The sequence below is a fragment of the Ictidomys tridecemlineatus genome, chromosome 1, assembly GCF_052094955.1.
Source record: "Ictidomys tridecemlineatus isolate mIctTri1 chromosome 1, mIctTri1.hap1, whole genome shotgun sequence".
Taxonomy (NCBI): domain Eukaryota; kingdom Metazoa; phylum Chordata; class Mammalia; order Rodentia; family Sciuridae; genus Ictidomys; species Ictidomys tridecemlineatus.
The window spans coordinates 190,608,619-190,634,383 of NC_135477.1; the positions used below are offsets into that span (position 1 = coordinate 190,608,619).

Here is a 25,765-nt window from a genome sequence, read left to right on the forward strand (position 1 = left end):
CATTTTCTGTTCTGGTCACCACATTGTCTATGCAGGAGGTGAACTGACATAGGGAGAAAAGACTGAGGCTCAGTGCTTCTAGACCTGGTAAAACCAGGTGCCAAGTGGGGAACAGAGGTCCAGTGATAGGCTTGGGGTCACAGCTCTGGTGATACCCTCCTGCTCTCCTCAGTGGTGCTGACCCCTGGTTCTGGGGATGAGGCTCCCACACAGCCCAGCCTGCCCCCTGAGGCAGCCCAGGAGGGTGACCTGCACCTGCTGTGGGAGGCCCTGGCCAAGAAGCGTCGCATGAGCCGTGAACCCACGCTGGACTCCATCAGTGAGCTTCCAGAGGAGGATGGCCGCGTGCATCACCTACGGCAGGAGGTGGAGGAGGTGGCCCCTGACCTCTCTGAGGGCTACTCCACAGCTGATGAGCTGGCACGCACTGGAGAGGCTGACCTCTCACACACCAGCTCTGACGACGAGTCCCGGGCAGGCACACCTTCCCTGGTTACTTACCTCAAGAAGGCTGGGCGGCCTGGGGTCTCACCCCTGGTCAGCAAGGTGAGCCTCTGCTTGGCTTGCAAGGGGAGGCCCAGTGTTTTACCCTTGCCACTACCACCCACGTGCTTGTCCCTCCTCCCACCGATTTCTCCACCCATCCATCATCTATCTACTGCTGAAGCCTTTTCCTATAAAGCTAGGGCCAGTCTCAGTGTTCCTCATTACCCATCAGTCCCCACTGGGAACTGTATAGAGTGATTTCAGGGAGTTGGACTTGCTTTGTGATAGCAACAAGAGCCAGCAGGTACCTCATACTCCATGAGGCTAGCACAGTTGCCAGGGCCTGAGAGGCAGAATGGATAGCCGTCCGGAGATCAGTGCTGGGCCCTTGTCTTGTGTGTCTGGCCTCGGGGCCCCTGTCTCACTGTGATACTGTGCTCTGTGCCCACAGGCCAGGGCCCCAGCACCCTCCTCTGTGGAACCACAGAAGCAGCAGGAGCACCCAGCCCAGGTGCACCCACCACCGATAGGTCTGAGTGCTGAGGATCTGGGCGACCCCTCCATGGACAAGGCAGCAGTGAAGATTCAGGCTGCCTTTAAGGGCTACAAAGTCCGGAAGGAGATGAAGCAGCAGGAAGGACCTGTATTCTCCCACACATTTGGGGACACTGAGGCCCAGGTGGGGGATGCCCTGAGGCTGGAGTGTGTGGTAGCCAGCAAGGCTGATGTGCGAGCATGCTGGCTGAAAGATGGTGTAGAGCTCACTGATGGGCGGCACCACCACATCGACCAGCTCGCGGATGGGACGTGCACTCTGCTGGTCACTGGCCTGGGCCATGCCGACACTGGTCGCTACACCTGTCAGGTGAGCAACAAGTTTGGCTGTGTGAGCCATAGTGCCTGTGTGGTGGTCAGTGGCACCGAAAGCGAGGCCGAGAGCTCCTCTGGGGGCGAGCTGGACGACGCCTTCCACCGCGCTGCCCGGCGTCTGCACCGGCTCTTCCGCACCAAAGGCCCAGCGGAGGTTTCTGATGAGGAGCTGTTTCTCAGTGCTGATGAGGGTCCCGGGGAGCCAGAGCAGCCTGCAGACTGGCAGACCTACCGCGAGGACGAGAATTTTGTCTGCATCCGTTTCGAGGCCCTGGCCGAAGCTCACAGGGCAGTCACCTGCTTCCGAGAGATGTTCACCACCATGGGCATCGGGGTGGAGATCAGCCTGGTGGAGCAGGGGCCTAGGGGGGTGGAGATGCGCATTGGCAAAGTGGCCCCTGCCCCTGCAGCACCTCCAGAGCCAGTGTCCACTCAGCTGACTTCTGATGCCGGTGAGTCCAACTGCTCCACAGAGTTGGGTCTGGAGCTGGAGTCCAAGGGGGTAGAGGAGGAGTGAGGCCAGCAGTGGTCAGCACCAGCTGAGAGGTCCAGGGGTTACCTGGGCTCCAGCACTCTGCAAGTGCAGCCTCCAAGGTGTAAAAAGTCCTGACTCATTGAACAGAACTGAATTTGAATCCCAGCTCTGTCTCTTATTAGCTGTGTGAGCTTAGGGAAGCCACATAGTCTATCGGAGCCTTGGCTTTCATGTGGGCAAAATGGGAATGTGAATACTTACTTTCAGGAGAGTTTTATTTATTTTTTCCCAAGGAGTCTTGGAGATATAACCTGTATAGAACAGGCACCCACTTCCACAAGGCACTTCACTTCCATTTCACCCACTGAGTTACTTATCAGCCACGCCACTGTGCCTGCACCTCTGCAGGGACAGGAGGTAGCTGGAATCAGTTACCCTGGCACGCCCAGAAGTTGCTTTCCTACACTCCAGATCCCGACCAGACCTCAGCCTTCCGTAGTTACTGCTCTTCCCATCCCTGTCTAGCGCTTCATCCCTCTTGCCTCCTGGTGGCCTGGGCAGCAGGAGAGACTTTTAGAGAGCTGGGGAGAGGGCTAAGTCTAGCAGGCAAGCTTCAGGGTCTGTGTCACGTCAGGTCTGCAGGTGCTCCCACATGGCCTGTTGCCGGGCAGCTCACACATGTCAGACCACTCAGCTGGTGTGATCGGTGTGTTTGTGGCCACAGGCGTGAGTGGCATGCCCAGGCTAACATGCTACATGCCCTGCCTGCTGTTCTAGCTCCCATGTTCCTGACGGAGCTGCAGAACCAGGAGGTGCAGGATGGGTACCCTGTGAGCTTCGACTGCGTGGTGACGGGTCAACCTGTGCCCAGTGTTCGCTGGTTCAAGGACGGGAAGTTGCTGGAGGAGGATGACCACTACATGATCAATGAGGACCAGCAGGGTGGCCACCAGCTCATCATCACTGCTGTGGTGCCCGCAGACATGGGTGTCTACCGCTGCCTGGCGGAGAACAGCGTGGGCGTCTCCTCCACCAAGGCTGAGCTCCGAGTGGAGCGTGAGTGCACTCTGGGGGTCTGTGTTACCAGGGTGGGGATGAGAGTCTCCTGAGCAGGGCTGGAAGAGTGATCCAGGGCTCTGGTCTCAGACCAGACAGGAGTTAGGTCCTCTAGGTCTTAAGCTGGTGGAGACTTCCCTGGAGCCAAGCTCAAGGCCACAGTTCCCCCGGGAGCCCAGTGGTGGAGGGTGGAGGTCTCTTGTGTCTGACGAAGGCGTCCAGGCTGGGGAGACCAGGAAGGTGTGGAAGAGGAGCCAGGGGAGCCCAGCTGCTCAGCCACTGCCTTGGGGCTGCTCTGGAGCCCTGGCTATTGCTGCAGGAGCCCTCAGGAGACGCTTGGGCATGCAGGTGGCTGCTGGCACTGAGTGTCAGGACACTTGCTCTTTGTTTAGATTCCTGATGGTGCTCATGGGCCTGGGATCTCCTGGGTGTTGAGGGTTTCTGTTGTTCTAATGAGGTGACTCTTGCAGGGTCCCTGTAGCCTTGGTGGGCAGGCTGGCCAGGAAGACCAAGATTTGACAGGAAGCCTGGAAAGGGCCCCATCCCATCCACGGGGGATGGCATGTGACACAGCTGGAGTAGGGTGCCCAGGCTGTGGGCCTCAGGGAACTTTGGCCTGATGGAAACAGAGGTGCTGGCAGGGGCTGTGCCCACCACAGCTTGCCCAACATGATCTCACATCTGGCTGCTCCTGAGATGTCCTTCAGATACCTTCAGCCTAGGCAACAGGACCCTTGGTTGGCTTCTGTGAGCTGCCCTGGCAGGTTACTCCTGCCCCAGGGAGGCCATGGGTCCTGATTTATAGCCACTGGGTCCATCCCAGCGAGGAGCCTGGGCTTCTGACTGGCCTCTGAAGCAGGTTGTCTTGGGGCCTGACCTGTCCCCAGGCAAACAGGGTCAGAGCTGAGCTGGGCTAGAGGAAAACATGCAGCTGGTGGGTGCCCTGGCCGCAGAACTACTGATGGTGTGTGTGGAGTCGTGGTGGAGGCTCTCCTGCACACAGGCATGCTTGGAGACGTGGCATGGTGTGCGCTGATGGCTGGTCTCCTTCCAGAGCTGAAAGAGCTCTTCACGTGTTCCTGATTCCGGGCTGCATCAGAGGCATGACCTCGGTCTTTCCCTTTCTTGGACATGTTCTTGGGGGCACTGTGTCTGGCCTGATGAAGGCTAGGGTCTCTGCTCTTTCTTGCCTGCTTGGGCTTTGCCACACTTATGCAAGTGCTGTCTGAATGTGAGTCATAAAAACCCACATGTGTGCTTTCTTCTGGAAACTTTGTGGTAGTTCTTAAGTTGAGGTCTTTGGTTCCCTTGGAGGGAATTTGTGAGTGTGAGGTAAGGCTCCAAGTTCATTCTTGCTCAACACTATTTGTAAAAGACTATTTTCTTCCATTTTATTGTCTAAGAAACCTTGTAAAGTACCCCGATTTTACCTGAATGTCACTGAGAATGTGGCAAGAAGGGCCAGGGGTCTCGGGTCCTTGGCTAAGGCGCAGCTGCCATTCAGCTCCCATTCAGCTCCCACTGGCTCCAGGCCCAGGGCCACACCTCCCAACCATCCTGCTGGGGTAGCATCTCAGCATGGGCACTCTGGGGACTCTCGCTTGGCCCATAGTGGTGGAAGTCCAGCTTGTTGTCCCTTCATGGCCAGAAATCCAAGTCTCTTTCTCTTGGTTTTGAGGCTTGTGTCTCCAACCTCTCGTGCCCTGGTGGGATGGAACCAGAAGGTTCTGCCACTGTCCCTGTCTGCTGTTCCTGGAGACTCAGGTCATATGACATTTTGTGCTGGGCCTAAGAGGCTTGCAATTAGTTATGGGTGTGGAAGAATGAGGCTGGGAATAGCAGGGGTGGGCAGGCCCAGGAGGGCGCGTCCCCCTGAAATCCCAAAGTCCTGAGCCTCCTCCACTCACTTTTCCTCCCCAGTGACCAGCACAGACTACGACACTGCCGCAGACGCCACGGAGACCTCATCCTACTTCAGTGCCCAGGGATACCTGTCTAGGTGGGGCCACACAGACAGCGGCCCAGGGCCTCCCGGGAAGTGGTGATCTGGGCTGGGTGGCTTAGATTGACTTTCCCAAGCCTGCAGCTTTCAGTCAGACCCTGGCCATTTCTGTCCCTCTGCCCCTCCACTCAGCAGACAGGGAACCTCAAACCCATCTGCCTCTGATCTTCATCCCGTGGGCCCTCCCGCCTGGACCCTCAGCCTGCTCCACTTTATGGCTACCCCCTTATTTGTCTTTTTTGCCAGCCGGGAGCAAGAGGGAACCGAATCAGATGAGGGGCAGCTGCCCCAGGTGGTGGAGGAACTGAGGGACCTCCAGGTGGCCCCTGGTACACGCCTGGCCAAATTTCAGCTCAAGGTGAAAGGTGAGGTGCTGGGGAGTGGGCACCGTAGCTGGAGGGAGGCCAGGAGCTGTCTCCCGTTGCTCACACATGGGAAGGGCCTGACCAGTGGAGGTCAGGAGGTCATGTGTGCCTGCTGCTGGGCAACAGGAGGCTGCCACTCCACCCCCACACCATAGGCTCGCTGGCCTCTGAGCAACCTCTTTTCTGGGCCTTTGTCTGTCTCCCATAGAAAGAGTATAGTGCCCATTGAGAATGGTCCTGTGCTGACCACTCTCCTCTATGGGGTAGGCTACCCAGTCCCCAGATTGTACTGGTTCAAAGACGGCCAGCCCCTGTCTACATCTGCCCACATTCGCATGGCTGACAAGAAGACACTGCACACCCTGGAGATCGTCTCTGTCACCCAGGAGGACGCTGGCCAGTATGCGGCCTATATCAGCAATGCCGTTGGTGCTGCCTACTCATCTGCCCGGCTGCTGGTCCTAGGTGTGTGCCCTGAAGGAGTGAGCAGTGCCACATGTACTGCATGCCAGGCCCCATCAGGCCGGGGCCCAGCCCATTGCCCCTGTGTACAGTGGCACAGATGGCAGAATTGCCCCACAGGAGTGGGTGCCCAGTGGGGCTTGGACGCCCTGAGTGATGGGCAGGCTCTTGGGGGAAACAGATGAACACTGGGCCCAGCAGACCTGCACAAAGCCCCAGTGGCAGCTCTGACAAGAAAACTCTGTGTCCTTATTTTCCCAAACGTTCTGAGCACTGAGAGCTGACTCCCAGTTTGACCCACACTGGTCCTGCGGAGAGACTGTTGCTGGGTTCTCCTCCTGTCTCTCAGGGTGCAGCCTGAGCTGCCATCTCCCAGTGTCCGTGTGGTTCCAGGTGGGGCCCCAGACTCCCAGTGGGCACAGGGAGGGTGGGGATGTCACACGGATGTACACTGGAGTGTGAGTTCCTTGGCCTCCAGGCCAAGGTTTCAGGCAGGGTAATGGACCTTTGACCATGGGTGGGGCCATGCCCAGGTCCCCCCACTGGGCAATAGGACCAGGACCTTCCCATGTGTAGGGAAGCAAGGGAATCTGTGCGTGCTGCACATCTGACTCCCTCTGCACTTTTCAGGTCCTGATGAACCAGAAGAGAAGTCAGCATCAGGTGAGATGGCCCTGTGGGCAGACAGAGGCTGGGTGGATTGTGGGCGTGAGGCCAGAGTGGACCAGCCCTGGGCCTGGTAGCGGTGGAGGTGCAGGAAGAGGGCTCTCTGGGGCCATAGGCACAGGCCACAGAGAACTACCTGGGGTTCCCAGAACAAGGACATCAGGACGTGGGAGCTGAAGGAGGGGTGCTGGGTGTCCCCATGGCTGTCCTTGCTCTCCCAGATGTGTGTGAGCAATTGGTGCCACCCCGCATCCTGGAGAGGTTCACCCCCAAGAAAGTGAAGAGGGGCTCCAGCATCACATTCTCGGTGAAGGTGGAAGGTGGGCATCCTCACTCCCCGGAGAAAGAGCACCCCCCCAGGGCCCCCATGCCACCTTCCCACGGGTCGCCCATGCCACCCTCCCACAGGCCACCCATGCCACCCTGCATGGCCTCCTGCTCCACCCCTCATATCACTCTGGCCAAGCACCCTCTTCTGGAGGCCCATAGCCAGTGGGGCTGTGTACCCACTGAGCCCTCTCCTGCCCACAGGATGCCCGGCCCCCACCATACACTGGCTCAAGGAGGAGGCCGAGAGAGGCGTACTGTGGATTGGCCCCAACACCCCAGGCTACACTATGGCCAGCTCTGCCCAGCAGCACAGCCTGGTCCTGCTAGATGTGGGCCGGCAACACCAGGGCACCTACACGTGCATTGCCACCAACGCCGCTGGCCAGGCCCTCTGCTCTGCCAGCCTGCATGTCTCAGGCCGTGAGTAGGGAGCCTGGGTGTGGTGAGGGACCAGCTTGGGATGTATGGCCTTCACCCACCTGTGATCCTTCTCCTGCAGAGCCCAAGAGCAGTCTGGGCTCAGTGGTGCAGGCCAGTTTGGCCTGGAACCTCAGCCCTACCTGCATGGTGCACAGATGGCCTGCGGGCCCTGCCCAGAGCCCTCTGTTCAGCCCCTCTGAGGGATGGTGCTTGGAGGACAGGCCTGTCTCCCAACCCCATGGGTGACCGAGTGCTGAGAGTGGACAGGGAGGTGGGCTTAGGCACAGACCCTTGCCAGGGCTTCTTAGGGACAGTGCCGGCAGGGCCCCCAGGGTGGTCTAGATGTCCTGGGTAGGGGTCCCAGCCCAGGACTCAAGGTGTCGGAGTACAGGACTGGTCCTGATAGCTCCCCTGGATCTCTGGACAGTGCCCAAGGAGGAGGAGCAGGAGAAGATGAAGGAGGCTCTCATTTCTACCTTCCTACAGGGGTGAGTGGGTGCCCTGACTGACTTACCCAGTGGGCTAGGGTGGTGTAGCCCTGTGGGTGGCCACCCCCTTCCCTGTGCAGCTTCTCCACACTATAAAATGAAGTTTTTATGGGCCCCTTCTGGTGTGGAGCCCCTGATTGTGGTGTCCTGGCCCCTAGGCCCCCCTCTATGGGGAGCAGAGTGGTGGGGTCCAAGCTGGGCTTGCAGGACACCCCTCCTCCCCTCAGGACCACCCAAGCCATCTCAGCACAGATGTCAGAGTCTGCTGGTCTCACCGGCCTTGCTGGGCAGAGGAAAGGTATGCCCGGGTTGGGTGCAGGGGAGGCTGCCCTTTGGACCTGAGCAGCCTGGGCTCTGGGCAGGTCCCTGCCCTCTCATGGCCAGCTCCCGGCTCTGGTTGGAGTCAGAGCTGTTTCTGACCTCTGTGGTCATGGGGCCCATGCCCAGTGGGCTATGTTAAGAAGAGCCACAAAGTCACCTCGGCCCCCACAGTCCCAACCCCGCCTCAAGCCTGATGCCTGCCAGGCTGGACCCTGCCCAGCCCTGTCCTCAGCTCCCTCACCATCTGCCTGCAGCCCTGCCTGCCACCTGCTGCCCCTTATCTGTGCTTGCAGTTCTCTGGCCACTTGCTGCCTCTTCTGTCAGACCCGCTCCCTTCATTCTCATCTCTGGTCACAGGCTCTGCATCCTGCTGACCTCACTGGTCTCTTCCTGCTGGCACCACCTCATGGTCTCCCTGCCAGGGCCTGGTCTCCTGCTCACCATCAGCCCCTAGGAGAATTGCATGACCCCACAGTGTTGTGTTTGTTCCCCCAGGGGAGGCCCTGGTGGCTGAGGAGGCCCATGGCCACCTGTCCCTCGCTGAGGTGGGCACAGAGGAATTCCTACAGAAGCTCACCTCCCAGATCACTGAGATGGTGTCGGCCAAGATCACACAGGGTGAGGGGGCCAGGATGGGCATCCAGGGTCCCCAGGGGAGGCTGGGACCCTGTGTCCTCGTATGGGGCCTAGCTAGGACTCTGTGCCTGGGAGCCCTGGAGACTGGCTGGGTGGTAGACAGTAGGGGGACAGCCTTCCAAGGACATCACAACCCTTGTGTTCGCCTAGCCAAGCTGCAGGTGCCTGGAGGTGACAGTGATGAGGAGTCCAAGACTCCGTCTGCCTCCCCCCGGCATGGCCGGTCGCGGCCCTCCTCCAGTGTCCAGGAGTCATCCTCGGAGTCAGAGGATGGGGACTCCCGAGGAGAGGTGGGTGGGCTGGGACCCTTGGGAACAGGGCTTGGGGCCTGACCTGCTGAAGAGACGATGGGGGGCTGCAAGGGCCTGGTGCTACCAAGGGAGGGGCATCACCCCCAGAGACACCAAGGGACACCAGAGGTTGGAGCAGAGGGCAGGGTCTCTGCACGTAGGTTCCTGCAGAGCACCACCTCTGATGTCACTCTCACTGCCATCTGTGGAGAGTGCACCTTTGCCTCCAGAGCCCACCACCTCTTGGGTTGCATGGGGCAGTGGGCAGCAAGGCGCCGTGAGCAACCACAGTCTAGGCGCCCATCCACGTGGGCAGGAGCCAGCCCTCTTACTGCCATCTGTGCAGAGTGACCCTGGGGGCTCCTGCCCTGTGACCCTGGACTGGGTACCTCCTCGGCCCCTGGACTCAGCACCCTCCCCTCTGTGCTCTTGGGGGTTTTAGGGGGTTGGGAGAACCTCTCCCTCCTCAGAGATCGGGGGCCATGGGGGGCCTTGGCAGGCCTCACCCCTCTGGCCCCAGGACTTAGGCCCATTTCTCTTAATCAGATCTTTGATATCTACGTGGCCACGGCCGACTACCTACCCCTGGGGGCCGAGCAGGATGCCATCACACTGCGGGAAGGCCAGTATGTGGAGGTCTTGGACTCAGCCCACCCGCTGCGCTGGCTTGTGCGCACCAAGCCCACCAAGTCGAGCCCCTCCAGGCAAGGCTGGGTGTCACCAGCCTACCTGGACAAGAGGCTCAAGGTATGGTAGTCCGGAGCTGGGGGAGGGTGCCAAGGCCCTGGGATCCTGGCCCTTCCCCAGAGAACCCTGGAAGTAAGGGACAGGAGCCCGGTGGCCACAGAAGAGGTGGAATAAACTGGTGCCCTGGGACAAACTCCTGTTTCTCAACAGCTGTCTCCTGAGTGGGGGCCCAGTGAGGCCCCCGAATTCCCCGAGGCCGTGTCCGAGGATGAGTACAAGACCAGGCTGAGGTATGCGTTGGGGAGGGTTGAGGGTGCAGCCACAGCTGGCTGCTGGGCCTCAAGGGCCAGCTGGCGTTCTGCCCTGCTTCTTCATGGGGGACCTGTGCTTGCTGAAGCTGTGTGAGCCTCCTTAGGTCACGGTCCTGCCCCTGGTTGCTACAGCTGTGCCCTCCCAAAGCCTCGTGCGGGAGGGCTTCCTGGGGAAGAGGTGGTGCCCTTGCTCTACCACCTACCCACTTTCTGAAGCTGGGTGACAGGCTCCTGCTCACAGGAACCCCGTTTAACTGCAGTGCAAGGGAGCAAGCTCTCCATGTGTACCTAGTCCCCATGTGGAGACTAGGGACAGTGGGAGCAGGGCAGCTGCTGGGCACCCCCTGATGCCATTCTTCCGCCAGCTCTGTCATCCAGGAGCTGCTGAGCTCAGAGCAAACCTTTGTGGGTGAGCTTCAGTTCCTCCAAAGCCACTACATACAGCAACTGGACCGTGCTCCCCGAGCACCAGCAGCCGTGGCCAGCCAGAAGGCAGTCATTTTTCGCAATGTGCAGGACATCAGTCGCTTCCACAGCAGGTAGGCAAGGCCACACACATGCATGTGAGGTGCACGCGCAGCTGTGGGTCAGGCCTCGTGGAGGGTGACACTCAGCAGCTAGGGTAGGAACTCGATTTACCCATGGGTACATCCCACTTGTGTGATGCCCCAGTGACAGACGCTCGCCATATGGGTTGAAGGCTGCAGAATACCTGCCACCCATGAGCACTCACACAGGCCCATGTGCATGCACATGAATGTACATGGGCACACGGGAAGTCCCATGTGCACACCACATATGCTCACGCACCCAGCCTCAAATGTGCATGCACATGTGCTTGATATGCCTGTGCACATAGTGTACATGTGTGCACACATACATATGTGAATCCTGTACAAAAATGTGCATACATGCTGGATACACATAGATATGTGCACTCACATGCATGCTGATCTCCATGCACGTGCACTCTTGCACACTCACACAAGCATTTGAGTGCATGTGTGTGCCATGTGCACATCCACAGACACATTCAGGCAAACACATGCACACATATTATACACATATGCCACACATGCATGGTCACATCTGCACACTTGTGTATACATGCACAGTCACATGCATGCACACATGCATCCACACACGTGCACATGCATGTACCCACATATACATGCTCACATACTACACATCTGCACACTCGTGGGCAAGTGTACATACCCATGCACTTCTGTACGTGCCCACGTGTCTGCACACCCAGCTTAGTATACTCAATCTCACAGGCCCAGAACCCACTCCTGGGCAAGAACCATAACCTCTCAAAGAGAGGGCCCAGGACTGGGCTGTGAGCTGTGCCTGACCCTGTCCCTGACCCTGTCCCTCTCTGTGGCAGCTTCCTGCAGGACCTGCAGCGCTGTGACACAGATGACGATGTGGCCATGTGCTTCATCAAGAACCAGGAAGCCTTTGAGAAGTACCTGGAGTTCCTGGTGGGCCGTGTGCAGGCAGAGTCCGTGGTTGTCAGCACACCCGTCCAGGAGTTCTACAAGGTGCCCGAGCCTGGCTCCATGGCGTTGGCCACCGGGCCCCTCCCTGGCTGCTCCCAGGCCTAGTGCTGGCCTTGACTCCCACCAGAAAAATCACTGACCTGAAAGTCCCCTGAGGCTTAGCCCTTGTCCTGTGCTCATGGCCTTAGTTCATATTTCCTGATCTCCTCCCCCACAGTCCCCAGGGCCCCTTGAGCCTTGTAGCTCTGTGCTCCTGGGCTGGCCACCTCACTGCCCAAGTTCTGTGCATGCCTCCGGCTAGATGGTAACACAGCCATTGTCCAGGTTCAGGGACAGGTGTGAGAGTGCCCCTGGGATGTCCTCTACTGTCAGGATGCCCTAACTGGGGCTGTGCTTTCTTGCCCGAAACCCGCCCTGTGGTGCCTACAGAAATGCACTGAGGAGATGCTGTCCGCTGGGGACCCCTCGCAGCCACCCCCACCCCCACTGCAGCACTACCTGGAGCAGCCGGTGGAGCGGGTGCAGAAGTACCAGGCTCTGCTCAAGGTGGGAAGCCCTGTCCTGCCCCAGCCCTGAATGTCCAGGCCAGGCCTTGGGGCTGAAGTGGTCTGGGTCCTGCCCCTTGGTCCGCCTCAGGAGCTGATCCGCAACAAGGCCCGGAACCGGCAGAACTGCGCCCTTCTGGAGCAGGCCTACGCAGTCGTGTCAGCGTTGCCCCAGCGTGCTGAGAACAAGCTGCACGTGTCCCTCATGGAGAACTACCCCGGCACCCTGGAGGCCCTGGGGGAGCCCATCCGCCAGGTGGGGGGACTTGCGTCTGCTGCCATGTGGTGGGGTGTGGCTTTTGTGGGTGCTGGACTCATAGATGACCCTGGGGTCTGCGCCCAGGGATGGGGCCAGGCAATCACAGTCCAACCACATCTACTCACACCCCAGGGCCACTTCATTGTGTGGGAGGGCGCACCAGGGGCCCGCATGCCTTGGAAGGGCCACAATCGCCATGTCTTCCTGTTTCGGAACCACCTGGTGATCTGCAAGCCCCGACGAGACTCGCGCACTGATACCTTCAGCTATGTGTTCCGGAATATGATGAAGGTCTGTGGTGCCAGGGGCTGGGGGTGTCATGCAGGCCAGTGGAGGTTTCCCTGTTCCTGGGCTACAGGATGGCCACTGGAGCAGAACTTGCCATTGTTCTGGGGTGACCTGGGCATGACCCTACTGGACTCTGTCTGTCTGGGGATGCTTTGCTCTGTCCTCCCACTAATGTTGCACCCCTCAACAGCTAAGCAGCATCGACCTGAACGACCAGGTGGAAGGGGACGACCGTGCCTTCGAGGTGTGGCATGAGCGGGAGGACTCTGTGCGCAAGTACCTGCTGCAGGCGCGCACAGTCATCATCAAGCACTCCTGGGTGAAGGAGATCAGCGGCATCCAGCAGCGCCTGGCCCTGCCTGTGTGGCGTGAGCGTCCCTGGTGCTGTGCTGGGGTGGGGACCTGAACATCACTTAGATGCCCAGCGGGCTGCACCCAGGCCGGGCACGTGGCATGGGTTGCTTTCTGCACTGGTGGCTTGGTTCTCCCCTTGGTCAGATCTAGCTGAGGGACCGGTGGCTTTGGCCTCCCAGGGAGCCCCAGAGCAGGTATTGAGCTGACCCTGTCCCAAATGGGGGACACAAAGGGATGTAGTGGGGATACAGCATAGCTCCAGACTTGGGATATCTGACCAGGTCATATTTGGGTGTGATGGTCTTGCACCCTGGTCTGTCCCTGCCTCGTGCAGCCACACCCAGCTTAGTCAGTAACCAGGCCCTTGGATGTGGGGCCACTGCTGTTGTTGGGGGCAATTTGCCAGGGTGCACTCAGGGTACATAGGCCTGACATCCCACCCTCAGAGTCCTCAGACCCCCACATGTGTCCTCAGGTCCTCCGGAATTTGAAGAGGAACTGGCTGACTGCACGGCTGAGCTGGGGGAAACTGTAAAGCTGGCTTGCCGCGTGACCGGCATACCCAAGCCTACTGTCAGCTGGTACAAAGGTACCTGCCAGGGCCTACAGACTGACCCTTCACAGGAACCCCCACCAGGGGTAGGCTGCACGGGGGCTGAGGACAGCATGGGGTCTGGTCAGTGGGCTGGGCATGGGGAACAAGAGACAGTCCAGGCCTGCTCAAGGGCAAACATCCTGGGGATGGACAGTGAACAGGTAAGTCAGGTGGTGCCATGGCCACCCTGGGGAATGAGCAGGGTGAGGAGTCAGCACAGGGCCGAGACAGACATGCCTGAGGGCAGCCAAGAGAGCACCAGGACCACAGAGGGGGCCACAGGCAGGCACCTGGGTGCAGGAGAGGCCTGTGAGCTTAATGGGCCAGGAAGGGTGCTGATCACACTGCACCTTCAGGGTCATGGAGCACAGGCCTTACGTGGCTCAGGGATGGGAGCTGCCAAGGTCAAGGGAGGTCAGGTGTCTCCCAGGCCCATCTCACTTGACACTGCCACAGGCTTGGGGTCCCGAGACCATCCTCACTTCCTGCACCACCATAGGCTTGGGGTCCCGAGACCACTCTCACTTCTGACGTCCAGTTCACTGGTCCCCAAGGTTGCCTTCAGGTTCAGTGATTCACCAGAAGGTCTTGGAGTTCAGAGCTATTATGCTCAGGGTTAGGGTTTACTTCAGCATAAAGACAAGACTGCAGCCCCTGAGAAAAAAGAAGAGCACTTCGGGAGGGTCCAGTGTCACCACTTATGAGCTGCCAGCCTCCCGCTCCCAGTGCAGTGAGGAAGAGCACCTTCTCCTCCCAGTGACACCTGAGAACACAAACAGACCTATGCCAACCAGGAGGCTTAATGAGACTTGACGTCAGCATTTGTCATCTGAACTCTGTCAGACCTGCATGGCTGACCGCTCATGTGGCTGACCTCAGGCTCTAGTCCTCCTGAAGTCAAGATTAATGGCCTGAAGCCCACTATGAATCTCACGTTAGCATAGAAGACAGCATGGAGCTCCACTAGGAAGCTCATTGTTAGTGTAGACGCCAATGTGGCCTGGGTCATCCATCAGGAATCTCCTCATTGGTGTAGATGCCAGTGTGGCCCAGGAATCTCGTTATTGCCATAGACACCAGCGTGGCCCTAGTCATCCACTGGGAATCTCGTCAAAGGTGTAGACACCAGCATGGCCCAGGTCACCCACAGGAATTTTGTCATTGGCGTAGATGCCAGCATGGCCTGGGTCACCTACTAGGAATCTTGTTGGCATAGATGCTGACTTGGCCTAGAGCATCCATCAGGAATCTCATTATTGCTAGAGATGCCAGCATTGCCCTGGTCACCCACCAGGAATCTCATCATTGGCATAGAAGCCTTCGTGGCCTGGAGTATCCTCCAGGAATCTGTTCATTGGTGTAGACACAGCATGGCCTGGTTCACCTACTAGGAATCTCGTCATTGGCATAGACACTGGCATGGCCTGGGTCACCTACTAGAAATCTCCTCAATGGTATAGACACAGAATGGCCTGAGAATCCCCCCAGGAATCTCATTGTTGGCATAGATGCTGGTGTGGCCCAGGTCACCTACTAAGAATCTCCTCATTGGCATAGATGCCAGCATGGCCCAGGTCACCCACCAGGAATCTCCTAGTTGGTGCAGAGGCTAGCATGGGCCAGAGCCTCCTCCATGAATGCCATTGTAAAATAGAGTGTCCAGTCTGGCCCTGAGCCATAAACCCCTAGGCTAGCCCATCTGTTGTGGCCCAAGGTTCCAGAAAATCCAAGGCTTTTCCCTGGCAGACTGTTCTCGGGTCCCGAGGCACCTTGCTGGTGCCAGGGATCAACATGATTCCTTTGGGCAGCATGGAGCGTTGACTACATGGAAACCCCATGGTCTTGTGAGCAGCAGGGGGCATGGTTCAGATCTGTCATCTGTCACCTTGGCTGTAGTGCCAAGGGCCTGCTTAGGGACATGGCATCATGTTGGTGGTGGCCATGGTTGCATCCTGGATGCATTTTGAAGGCAGAGCCAGCCAGATTTGCTGATGGGTTACATGGGGTGTGTGGAAGAGAGATGGCATCCAGGGAGCAGCACAGGGGTTGTGGACAGCAGAGGCCACTGGTCCTATTCACAGAGGTGGGGCAGACCCACAGGGAGGCAAGCTGGTACATTCTGAGCTGGGCAGGGAGGAAAGAAACCTAGATTTGTGAGGTTTTGAAGAAACCATTGGGCTCCAGGTGGTTATGGAGGGGATAGCTTGAGAATAAATCTAGAGCTTAGGAGAGATGTCTGGCTGGAGGTGAGAGATGGCAGGCAGATCCTTGGCATACAGTGTGTCTGAAACTATGGGTCAGGTCTAGTGCACAGCCCTCAAAACAATCCCAGCAGCTCAGGAGACTGAGACAGGAGGATGCAAGTTCAAAGCAGCCTCAGAAACCTAGCAAGGCCCTAAGCAACTTAGTAAGACCCTGTCTCTAAATAAAATGTAGAAAGGGCTGGAGATGTGATTAAGGCCCTTGGGTTCAATCCCTGGTGAGAGAGAGAGAGAGAGAGAGAGAGAGAGAGAGAGAGAGAGACACTGAGGTCAGTTTGAATGTGGAATGAGCGTGAAGAGATGAGGTTCAGGCTTCAAGGCTTGGGATATGGGATTCACAGAGTCAGAGAGGTGAGGAACATAAGTGAAGGGGCGGCAAGCCAGAGAGATGGGAGGGACCCCAGGAAGCTAGCGAGGAAGGGCGGTCAGGCAGAGAGGGCCCAGGAGTGCCCAGAGCTCTGGCCAGCCCCCAAAACAATGAATGAGTCCAGCTTCCCTTTCCTGGGTGATGAGGCTAGTGAGCTGCCGTGTCAGTGGGCTTCAGTTTAGCTAGACCATGCAAACCCAAGCCCATGAGTGGAGACCCTTGGATCCAGATTCTCATGGAGTCAGCTGCCTTGCATCAGGGAGTGGAGTGGAGAGTGGAGCCCACCCTGCCCTTGCGGGACATCCACTCACTCACGAAGCTCTCTTCCTTTTGATGAATGCGGCTGGGCAGCCTTTATCTCTTGTTCCTCAGGGAGTCCAATTGGCCTATCCCTGAGTGGAAGATCACAAGGCCTCACTTGAGTTGGGCATCTGGTTTCCTCCAAAGCCCCACTGCATGCTGAGAGCTAATTTTCAAAAGTGGTATCTGACAGCCATGTCTGGCAGGGGATAAGTCCCAGACCCAGGGGACGCTTCACTCCTCAAGGGCTCTAGCCGCAAAATGGTCTGTCTCAGGAACGTGCGACATGTCTTGGTCCATTTCCTGATGTGCCAACAAGACACCTGAGTCTTGGGTTACTTATAAAGTGAAGAGATTGTTTTCAGATTGAAAGTCCAAAGGTGCCGTCTGGTGGGGTTCCCCTTGGTGGCCTCATAACTTCTTGGGAGTCTTGTCAATGGGAAGGAGCAGTTGCGGTGACAGGAAGAGAGGGGCTTAGGACCAGGCTGGCTTTTATACCAGCGTGCTGACCTCTGGAGACCAGCACCCATCCCTTCCAGTCAGTGCCCTCAGTGACTGAATTCACTTCTGCTGGGCCCCACCTCTCAGGAGGGGAGTGCTCCCAGGGCACCCCATTCGGAACTACCCCATCCGGAGCTGCTGGGCTTGCACGACCTATGTATGTGCCTACCACCTGGGGCCACGGGGGCAGCAAGTGGATAGAACTGGTGGTGATCACTCTAGCGGCCAGCTCCCTTTGGCCATTTCTGCTGGCCATACAAGGACATCAAGTTGTGATTCATCTTCTCATTACCTTGGCTGCCTCTGTGTTATAGCAAGGCCTGTCACTTCCTCTGCCAGCCACGCAAAGGCTGGGAAGTTGGGGTGTGGCATCCACGCTTTACTGCCAGGTCTTTGCGTGGAGCTGTCCCAGCTTAGCTGGTTAACTGTCAAACCAAATGGCCATGCCACTTGCAGCAGCCCCTGGGTCAACAAGGGCACATTGCACTAGTGGCCTCAGGAAGACCAGCAGGATGCCTGGCTCCCCCTGAGCAGAAGGCTGGTGCTAAGGGTCCACCATATGTGAACTCAGAGTCACACGCAGTTTCAGGCCAGAGTTCAGATGCAGACATTATCACCATGGCACCCAGAGGTCCCTGTCCACAACTGGGTGGCCTGGTGCCTGTGTCCAGCAGAGCCATGGAAATCTGAGTTTCTTCTCAAAGCCCCCTGCAGATTGGATGGGTAGAAGGGCCCTCCATCCCTCTGCATGCTGTGATGAGGGACCAGGTGTGGGTGGGAGGGAAGGGGTGTTAGGCAGTGGATTATGTAGCTGTAGGCTTGGTGGGATTGAGTGAGGATGGGCCCATAGCCAGGGAGCTGGGCATGATCAGCACATGGGAGGTCCACAGGGAGTCACACTGGGACAGTGGGGCGACTATGGACTTAGCTGTCCATGTGGATGTCTTCTGTCAGGTTCAGGTCTCTCCACCTGGCCATGCCTCTAGCTAATGTCCAAGGTGGACATAAAGACACAGAGACAGAGGTCTGGGCCACACCAGAGAGAAAGAGAGAGAAACAGAGACAGACCCAGAGAGGTGCAGGCCAGCCCCAGCCTCTCATCCACTGGGGCAGGCTTACAAGGTCCCTGCCCGACAACAGCCCTCACTCCTCCTTTCTAGATGGGAAGCCAGTGGAAGTGGACCCTCACCACATCCTCATCGAAGACCCAGATGGTTCCTGCACCCTCATCCTGGACAACCTGACTGGGGTTGACTCTGGCCAGTACATGTGCTTTGCGACCAGCGCCGCTGGCAGTGCCAGCACCCTGGGAAAGATCCTGGTGCAAGGTGAGCCTGGAGGCCCGTGGGGCAGGGAGACACCCTGAGCAAGCCCACTATGTGGCTCTGGTGGATGGGTGGAAGGGCCCTCCATCCCTCTGCTCGCTGTGATGAGGGACTGGGTGTGGGTGGGAGGGAAGGGCAGGCAGGTAGGCATGTGAGGGTGGAAGCCCTATGTGGTCATGGGCTCACTTAGGGCTCAGGAAGAATGTGGGAGCTCAGACACCCCCAGCTCCATCAGAGTGGCTCCCTGTCTCTCTCCACCCTGCAGTCCCGCCACGGTTTGTGAACAAGGTCCGGGCCTCGCCCTTTGTGGAGGGAGAGGATGCCCAGCTCACTTGCACCATCGAAGGCGCCCCACACCCTCAGATCAGGTGGGCCAGCACATGGTGGGGCACCAGGGAAGGGGCTTCAGGCTCCTGTCTGCAACACAAGGGTTGTGCAGCTGTACGGGGCTGGGCACAGTGACTGTCTGATCACTGAAGAGTGGGCATTGTGGGGCTGAGACCCACTGGGCATGGGGCCTCTGCCACAAGATAGCATGGCCAAGCTGGATGTGGGCATCCAGAGGGTGGGTTCACCAGGGACTGTAGCATCTGGGCCAGGGCAGCGGGTCTGCAGCCCAGGGAATATCACACCCTGCCTCATGGACTCTTGGGATGGTTCTAGGTGGTACAAAGATGGGGCCCTGCTGACCACTGGCAACAAGTACCAGATGCTGAGTGATCCCCGCAGCGGCCTGCTGGTGCTTGTGGTCAGAGCAGCTGGCAAGGATGACCTGGGACACTATGAATGCGAGGTAAGATGGGTGGGCAAGGAGCCTCATGGCCAGCTGTCCACTGGGACTTGACAAGGGAAGGGCCTGGGCTCTTGGCACAGGCCCGGGGACACCAGGCCACTGTCACCCATCATCCCCAACCCACCACACCGTGTCTTGCCTTGCTCCTCTTCCACACGAGGCTGAGCCCTGCCACCTGCCATTGTTCCCACCCTCTCAAAGAAGCCCTTTGGTTTTGCCTTTCTAGGGAACCCAGTGCTGACCTCAACTTTCATCCATTTATGTAAAAAGTAGTGTTAGTTTCCACCTTTTCCTGGTGTCACATAGGTGGGACCCTACAGAGGGAAGAGCTGCCCTGTCCTTGTTCACTGTCCAGAGGCCCAAGGCTGGGGCTCCTGAAGGCAAGGCCCAGTCTGAGCCTCTGGTCTTCCTGTCCTGGCACACAGTGACATTGAGCAGGTGTGTGCCCGCTGCAGGGCCCCCGAGAGCCCCAGGCTCCAGTCTCTGGCTCTTGTCTAGAGGCCAGCCTCCTGCATGTGGGCCCCACATGCAAGTTCCAGGAGGCAGGGAGACCCAGCCAGCTCTGCACTTCAGGGGCTCAGAGCCACACATGGCCAGCAGCCATCTGTACAGTGTAAGATGCCTGGGCGAGTCCCTGGCTGGGAGCCCTGTCCCCTTTGGGGGACACAGTCTCAGTGGGGACCTCAAACTAAAGACCACCAGAGTGGACGAGAGACAGCTAGGTCCCTTGAGGATAGGGGTCCTGAGTGGTTTCTGTCCATCCTGCAGCTGGTGAACCGGCTTGGCTCCACTCGTGGTGGTGGGGAGCTGTACATGCAGAGCCCTGTGCTGCCGGCCCGGGAGCAGCGCCACAGGGAGCAGACTGTGGCTGCCATAGAAGGTAGGTGCCACCGAGCCTGTTGCCCATGCTTCCTAGGTGGGTCCTCAGGCTTGAGCCTTGTGTCACAGCTGCACAGCCAGCCAGGACTGGGAGCAGCAGACCTACCATGTCTCAGAGTGGGTACACTTCCTGCGGGGGTGGCTGGGCAGGCATCTTGGGCAGATGACCTGGCTAGAAGAGAAGGCTGTGGGGAGGAGCCCAGAGGCTGCAGGCCACCTGGTCTCAGCACCTGTGGGGCAGGCAGAGGTGGCCAGGAACCCGGAATGAGCGCTGGAGAGGCTGCTCTGTGGTGGGGAAGTGTGAGCCCTGCCCCTGGCCTACAGGACAACTCACGAAGTCACCTCTGACCCAGGGCAGCCTGCCTGGCAGTGGTCACACAGGCCTCCTGCAGGCAGCAGCTGGGATGGGCTGCACTTCTAGAGAAGGGGGGTTTCCCCCTGAGGGCAGAGGCAGGACAGTAGGACATCTGGGGAAGAGCATCTACACTGAGGGCAGAGGGCAGGACAGTAGGACGTCTGGGGAAGGGCATCTACACTGATAGCAGAGGCAGGACAGTAGGACGTCTGGGGAAGGGCGTCTACACTGATAGCAGAGGCAGGACAGTAGGACGTCTGGGGAAGGGCGTCTACACTGAGGGCAGAGGCAGGACAGTAGGACGTCTGGGGAAGGGCGTCTACACTGAGGGTAGAGGCAGGACAGTAGGACATCTGGGGAAGGGGCGTCTCCACTGAGGGCAGAGGGCAGGACAGTAGGATGTCTGGGGAAGGGACATACACACTGAGGGCAGAGGACAGGACAGTAGGATGTCTGGGGAAGGGCGTCTGGGTAGAGGCAGTACAGTAGGACATCTGGGGAAGGCATCTCCACTGAGGGCAGAGGCAGGACAGTAGGAAGTCTGGGGAAGGGGCGTCTACACTGAGGGCAGAGGCAGGACTGTAGGAGGTCTGGGGAAGGGGCCACTACACTGAGGGCAGAGGGCAGGACAGTAGGACGTCTGGGGAAGGGCGTCTACACTGAGGGCTAAACTGATGAGTGGAGAGTCAGATATTGGTCTGGCCCTTTCCCACCAGGCTGAATTGGCCTTGGAGAGGCCAGAGAATTTGTGGTTTAGTGTTCCTGCCCTGGCCTAGGTCACTCCCAGGGTCACAACAAGTCACTCCTACAAGGCCCCATCTGGGTGAGCCAGTGCCCAGGCCACCAGGATGGGAGGAGGGCCACTGTTATATATCTTGGCTCCCAGGTGAAGTTGCTCCCCTGGAAGGGCTGCCTTGGCAGGTGGGGAGTCCGTGTCCCTACAGCCATGGAGCAGAGGCTGGACCCATGTTGGTAGAGCCACAACTTCCACAAGAGGGTGGTTGGAAAATGTGTCGTCCAATTCCTGAGCACAGGCTCCTGTGGAGTGTTCCCACTGCAGTCTGTCCATCCCAGGGACCAACAAACAGGGTCTCTGTCCCTCTGGACCTTCAGAGGACCGGGCCAGCCAACGCCCTAGATCCCAACCCTAGGAACTTCGAAGCCCCCGTGGCCCTCATGGACTCTTTCTCCAAGGGCAAGTCCCTGTGTGAGGGCTTGTGACCCTCACCTGCCATATTGGACCTGTGTTCCTTGGGACCTGTGACATGTACTGTCCCACAACCCGGGGACAGCAGCACCATGCATATATGCTTTTGTCGCCACCGGCTCGTCCACTTCCTCTGCATTGCATGTCTCATGGTTGGGGACGTGCCCTTCTCACTGGGGCAGGAGTGTCCTCTGCAGCTGTTCTCTTGTTGGTCACGACGGGTCCCTTTCTGGAAGAAGGCAGGTGTCAGCGTGAAGAGCAGGCCTCCAGAGCCCACTGGGGCCAGGCATATCACTGAGCGCTGGTTCTCGAAGGCCATGCAATCAGAGCCCTGTGCCTCCTGCTTCCTAATCCTGTCCTGCTGCTTTGTCTTAACCAGTGGCTCCGCAGCCAGAGGGGCCCTGGCTGTCTCCTGTCAGTGGCACTGACCTGGCTTGAGTGTCTGCACCAGGCCAGGATGCTGCTTTTCACGGCTGCAGCCCTTCTGTAACGGCAGACTCACTGGGGCCCACAGCTGGTCTGGGGCAGTTGGGGACCATGAATAAAGTGCCAGCTTAGCAACCCAAGGTGTCCTGGAGCAGCAAGATGGAGCAGTAAGCCGGGTCCCTGCCAGGGAGGACTCAGGTGGAGGCCCTGGGCTTTCCTGTCTTTCTGTGCACAGGAGCTTGCCTGCAGATGGCATACAGGTTGTCCCTCTTTGTGCCCAACTTAGTCTAAATACATACAGCTTCCTGACTGGATTCCTATTCCTGCCATCAGCCACTTCCCTGTAGAAAAGCCTGTGCAAACAATTCACACATATAAACGCACACATGCCTCAGCACAGCCTGTGCAAGCAATGCACACATATAAGCACACATGCCTCAGCACAGCCTGTGCAAGCAAAGCACACATATAAATACACACACACCTGAGCACAGCCTATGCAAGCAGTGCACACACATAAACACGCACACACCTGAGCACAGCCTGTGCAAGCAATGCACACATATAAGCACACACGCCTGTGCAAACAATGAACACATATAAACACACACACACCTGAGCACAGCCTGTGCAAGCAGTGCACACATATAAACACACATGCCTGAGCACAGCCTGTGCAAACAATGCACACATATAAGCACACACTTGCCTGAGCACAGCCTGTGCAAGCAATGCACGCATATAAGCACACATGCCTGTGCAAACAATGCACACATATAAACACACACACACTGCCTGAGCCCAGCCTGTGCAAGCAATGCACACATATAAACACACTTGCCTAAGCACAGCCTGTGCAAGCAATGCACACATATAAACACACACAAGCCTGAGCACAGCCTGTGCAAGCAATGCACACATATAAATGCACACACACACCTGAACACAGCCTGTGCAAGCAATGCACACATATAAACGCACACATGCCTCAGCACAGCCTGTGCAAGCAATACACACTTACAAATGCATACACACACGTGAGCACAGACTGTGCAAATAATGCACACATATAAACACACATATGCCTGAGCCCAGCTGGTGCAAATAATGCACACATATAAACACACACACACTGCCTGAGCACAGCCTGTGCAAGCAATGCACACATATAAACACACACAAGCCTGAGCACAGCCTGTGCAAGCAATGCACACATATAAGCACACATGCCTGTGCAAACAATGCACACATATAAACACACACACACTGCCTGAGCATAGCCTGTGCAAACAATGCACACATATAAATGCACACACACACCTGAACACAGCCTGTGCATGCAATGCACACATATAAACATTCACATGCCTCAGCACAGCCTGTGCAAGCAATGAACACTTATAAATGCATACACACACGTGAGCCCAGCCGGTGCAAATAATGCACACATATAAACACACACATGCCTGAGCCCAGCCAGTGCAAATAATGCACACATATAAACACACACACACTGCCTGAGCACAGCCTGTGCAAGCAATGCACACATATAAACACACTTGCCTGAGCATAGCCTGTGCAAGCAATGCACACATATACACACACAAGCCTGAGCACAGCCTGTGCAAACAATGCACACATATAAACGCACACACATACCTGAACACAGCCTGTGCAAACAATGCACACATATAAACACACATGCCTGAGCACAGCCTGTGCAAGCAATGCACACTTATAAATGCATACACACACGTGAGCACAGCCTGTGCAAGCAATGCACACATATAAACATACACATGCCTGAGCACAGCCTGTGCAAATAATGCACACATATAAACACACACTCCTGAGCACAGCTTATGCAAGCAATGTACACATATAAACACACACACACACACACACTGCCTGAGCACAGCCTGTGCAAGCAGTGCACACATGTAAGCACACACACCACACACACTGCCTGAGCACAGCCTGTGCAATCAATGCACATATATAAGCACACACTGCCTGAGCACAGCCTGTGCAAGCAATACATGCATAAGTATGCACACATGCCTGAGCACAATCTGTGCAAACAGTGCACATATATAAACACACTTGCCTGAGCACAGCCTGTGCAAGAAATGCACACATATAAACACACACAAGCCTGAGCACAGCCTGTGCAAACAATGCACACATATAAATGTACACACACTCCTGAACACAGCCTGTGCAAGCAATGCACACTTATAAACACACACATGCCTGAGCACAGCCTGTGCAAGCAATGCACACATATAAACACACATGCCTGAGCAAACACATGTACATGTACTGATGTGCACATACATATATACATGTGTGTGAATGTGTGTGCAGCATGTCTGAGCATGCATATGTGTGCAGACAAGTACACCTGTGTGCACATTTGTATGCAAGGTACATCCATGTGCAGGCACACAAATGTAGCCAGTGTGACCTCCAATGCACACACACACAGACAGTGTCTAATTCTTGTGCTCATCATCTGAGACAAGCTTGAAATGCCATAAGTTGCCTAGGGAAAGCCTGTTTCAGTGTTGCAGTGCAGTGAAGCAGAAAGTCCCCTGGTCCAGGAGATGTGGGACCATGTCCCAGTACAGGCTACTTGGCTTTGCTGGCCACCTCCTCCACCTTCCCATTGAGCAGTGAGAGGGCTGCTGAGCCTGGAGATGGCCTGTAGTAGTCAAGCCCAGGCCTGCCCAGAGGTCAAGGGAAGAGGCCTCAAGTGTTTGGGAGTAGGGGCTGCCTGGTTCCAGATGAGTTTCATCCTCTCTGGAACTCCAGTCCCCAGCAGCAAGATGGAAACATAGGCCCCATGGGCTGGCTTTGGTAAGGGCAACAGCTGGGAAAACCAGGAAAGGCCACGCAGTTGGGACAGCTGCCCTTCACACTCAGACCTCAGGCACCCACACATGCATGGGGTTCAGATGTGCCACGTGCAGCACTCTGGTGCCCCCTCCCCTGGAGACACTCACCACATGCATGGAGTTCAGATGTCCACATTCAGGACTCTTGTGTCCCTCTCCCCTGGAGACACCTTTTGGACTTGAACTCGTTTTGTGGCAAAGGCATCAACCATCCTGGCCCCATTGTGGCTGGTGGCCCACTGCATGGCCACAGGCTACTCTTCCCTTTCCCTAGGCCTCAGGGCTATGTTGGGCTACATGTTTGAGGAATTCACAGTCTTATGTCAGCATGAGGAAAAGCCTGGGCCCTTTTGAGTAGGCAACAGATGCCAGCTCGTTCTCCTCCCCACAGCTCCTGTGGCGCTCAGGAGGGAGAGTGGGCTATCCTTGGGGTGCCTGCTGTCACACCCCAGCCCCTCGGGGCAGATGCTCTCACCCGTCTGTAGCTGAGGAAACTGGACCTCCTAGCTGAGACAGGCTGCCCAGGGACACATGGCCAGTGCTCCTAAGCCCAGCAGATGGCTGCACTGCAGTGCCATCAGGGAGTCAGCCGTAGGCACTGGCTTCTCTGTAACCCTTGCTATTCTGACTGTTTTCTTTGTAGTCACTGAGCAGGCGACTAAAGTCCCCAAGAAAACCGTCATCATGTAAGTGCAGGCGTGTTCCTAACCCGTCCTCGGACTGCAGTGCCCTGCATGCCACTAATCTTCCTGGACCTTGCTGTGTGTCCTGGCCACTTGCAGTGGCTGCACTAACAGCCTGGCTCACTTCTGGCCACCAGTGCCTTGCAGATTTCTCACACAGCCGTGGCCTCAGGTCCCTCCACACGTCATGGCTCTCTTGCTCTGCACACAACACAATGGCTCCCCAGAGTCGCACCACTAGGGTGGGGCTGGGACTGAGCCACTTCCCTCAGAAGACTAGAGACAGACTCTTATCCCTTGGTACCTCGGGTCTGGGACGGTATCATCCAACAGAACTTGCTGCAGTGGTGAGAGTATTCT

General features: G+C 57.3%; 1 protein-coding gene across 1 annotated transcript in view; it reads left to right on the forward strand.

Annotated features, from left to right (window-relative positions):
* Positions 1–25,765, forward strand: part of LOC101956651 (obscurin-like) — a 107,390-nt gene that overhangs the window by 62,431 nt on the left and 19,194 nt on the right. The window contains exons 48-74 of the mRNA XM_078023254.1: positions 173–546; positions 938–1,808; positions 2,609–2,887; positions 4,808–4,886; positions 5,136–5,254; positions 5,522–5,719; positions 6,347–6,379; positions 6,604–6,702; positions 6,914–7,132; positions 7,560–7,620; positions 7,848–7,918; positions 8,437–8,559; positions 8,728–8,867; positions 9,414–9,614; positions 9,765–9,844; positions 10,231–10,404; positions 11,256–11,412; positions 11,800–11,916; positions 12,007–12,171; positions 12,307–12,465; positions 12,653–12,830; positions 13,292–13,405; positions 18,001–18,168; positions 18,431–18,533; positions 18,829–18,958; positions 19,727–19,838; positions 25,366–25,408. Coding sequence (XP_077879380.1) covers positions 173–546; positions 938–1,808; positions 2,609–2,887; positions 4,808–4,886; positions 5,136–5,254; positions 5,522–5,719; positions 6,347–6,379; positions 6,604–6,702; positions 6,914–7,132; positions 7,560–7,620; positions 7,848–7,918; positions 8,437–8,559; positions 8,728–8,867; positions 9,414–9,614; positions 9,765–9,844; positions 10,231–10,404; positions 11,256–11,412; positions 11,800–11,916; positions 12,007–12,171; positions 12,307–12,465; positions 12,653–12,830; positions 13,292–13,405; positions 18,001–18,168; positions 18,431–18,533; positions 18,829–18,958; positions 19,727–19,838; positions 25,366–25,408 — 4,567 coding nt within the window. The remainder of the gene's footprint in view (positions 1–172; positions 547–937; positions 1,809–2,608; positions 2,888–4,807; positions 4,887–5,135; positions 5,255–5,521; positions 5,720–6,346; positions 6,380–6,603; positions 6,703–6,913; positions 7,133–7,559; positions 7,621–7,847; positions 7,919–8,436; positions 8,560–8,727; positions 8,868–9,413; positions 9,615–9,764; positions 9,845–10,230; positions 10,405–11,255; positions 11,413–11,799; positions 11,917–12,006; positions 12,172–12,306; positions 12,466–12,652; positions 12,831–13,291; positions 13,406–18,000; positions 18,169–18,430; positions 18,534–18,828; positions 18,959–19,726; positions 19,839–25,365; positions 25,409–25,765) is intronic.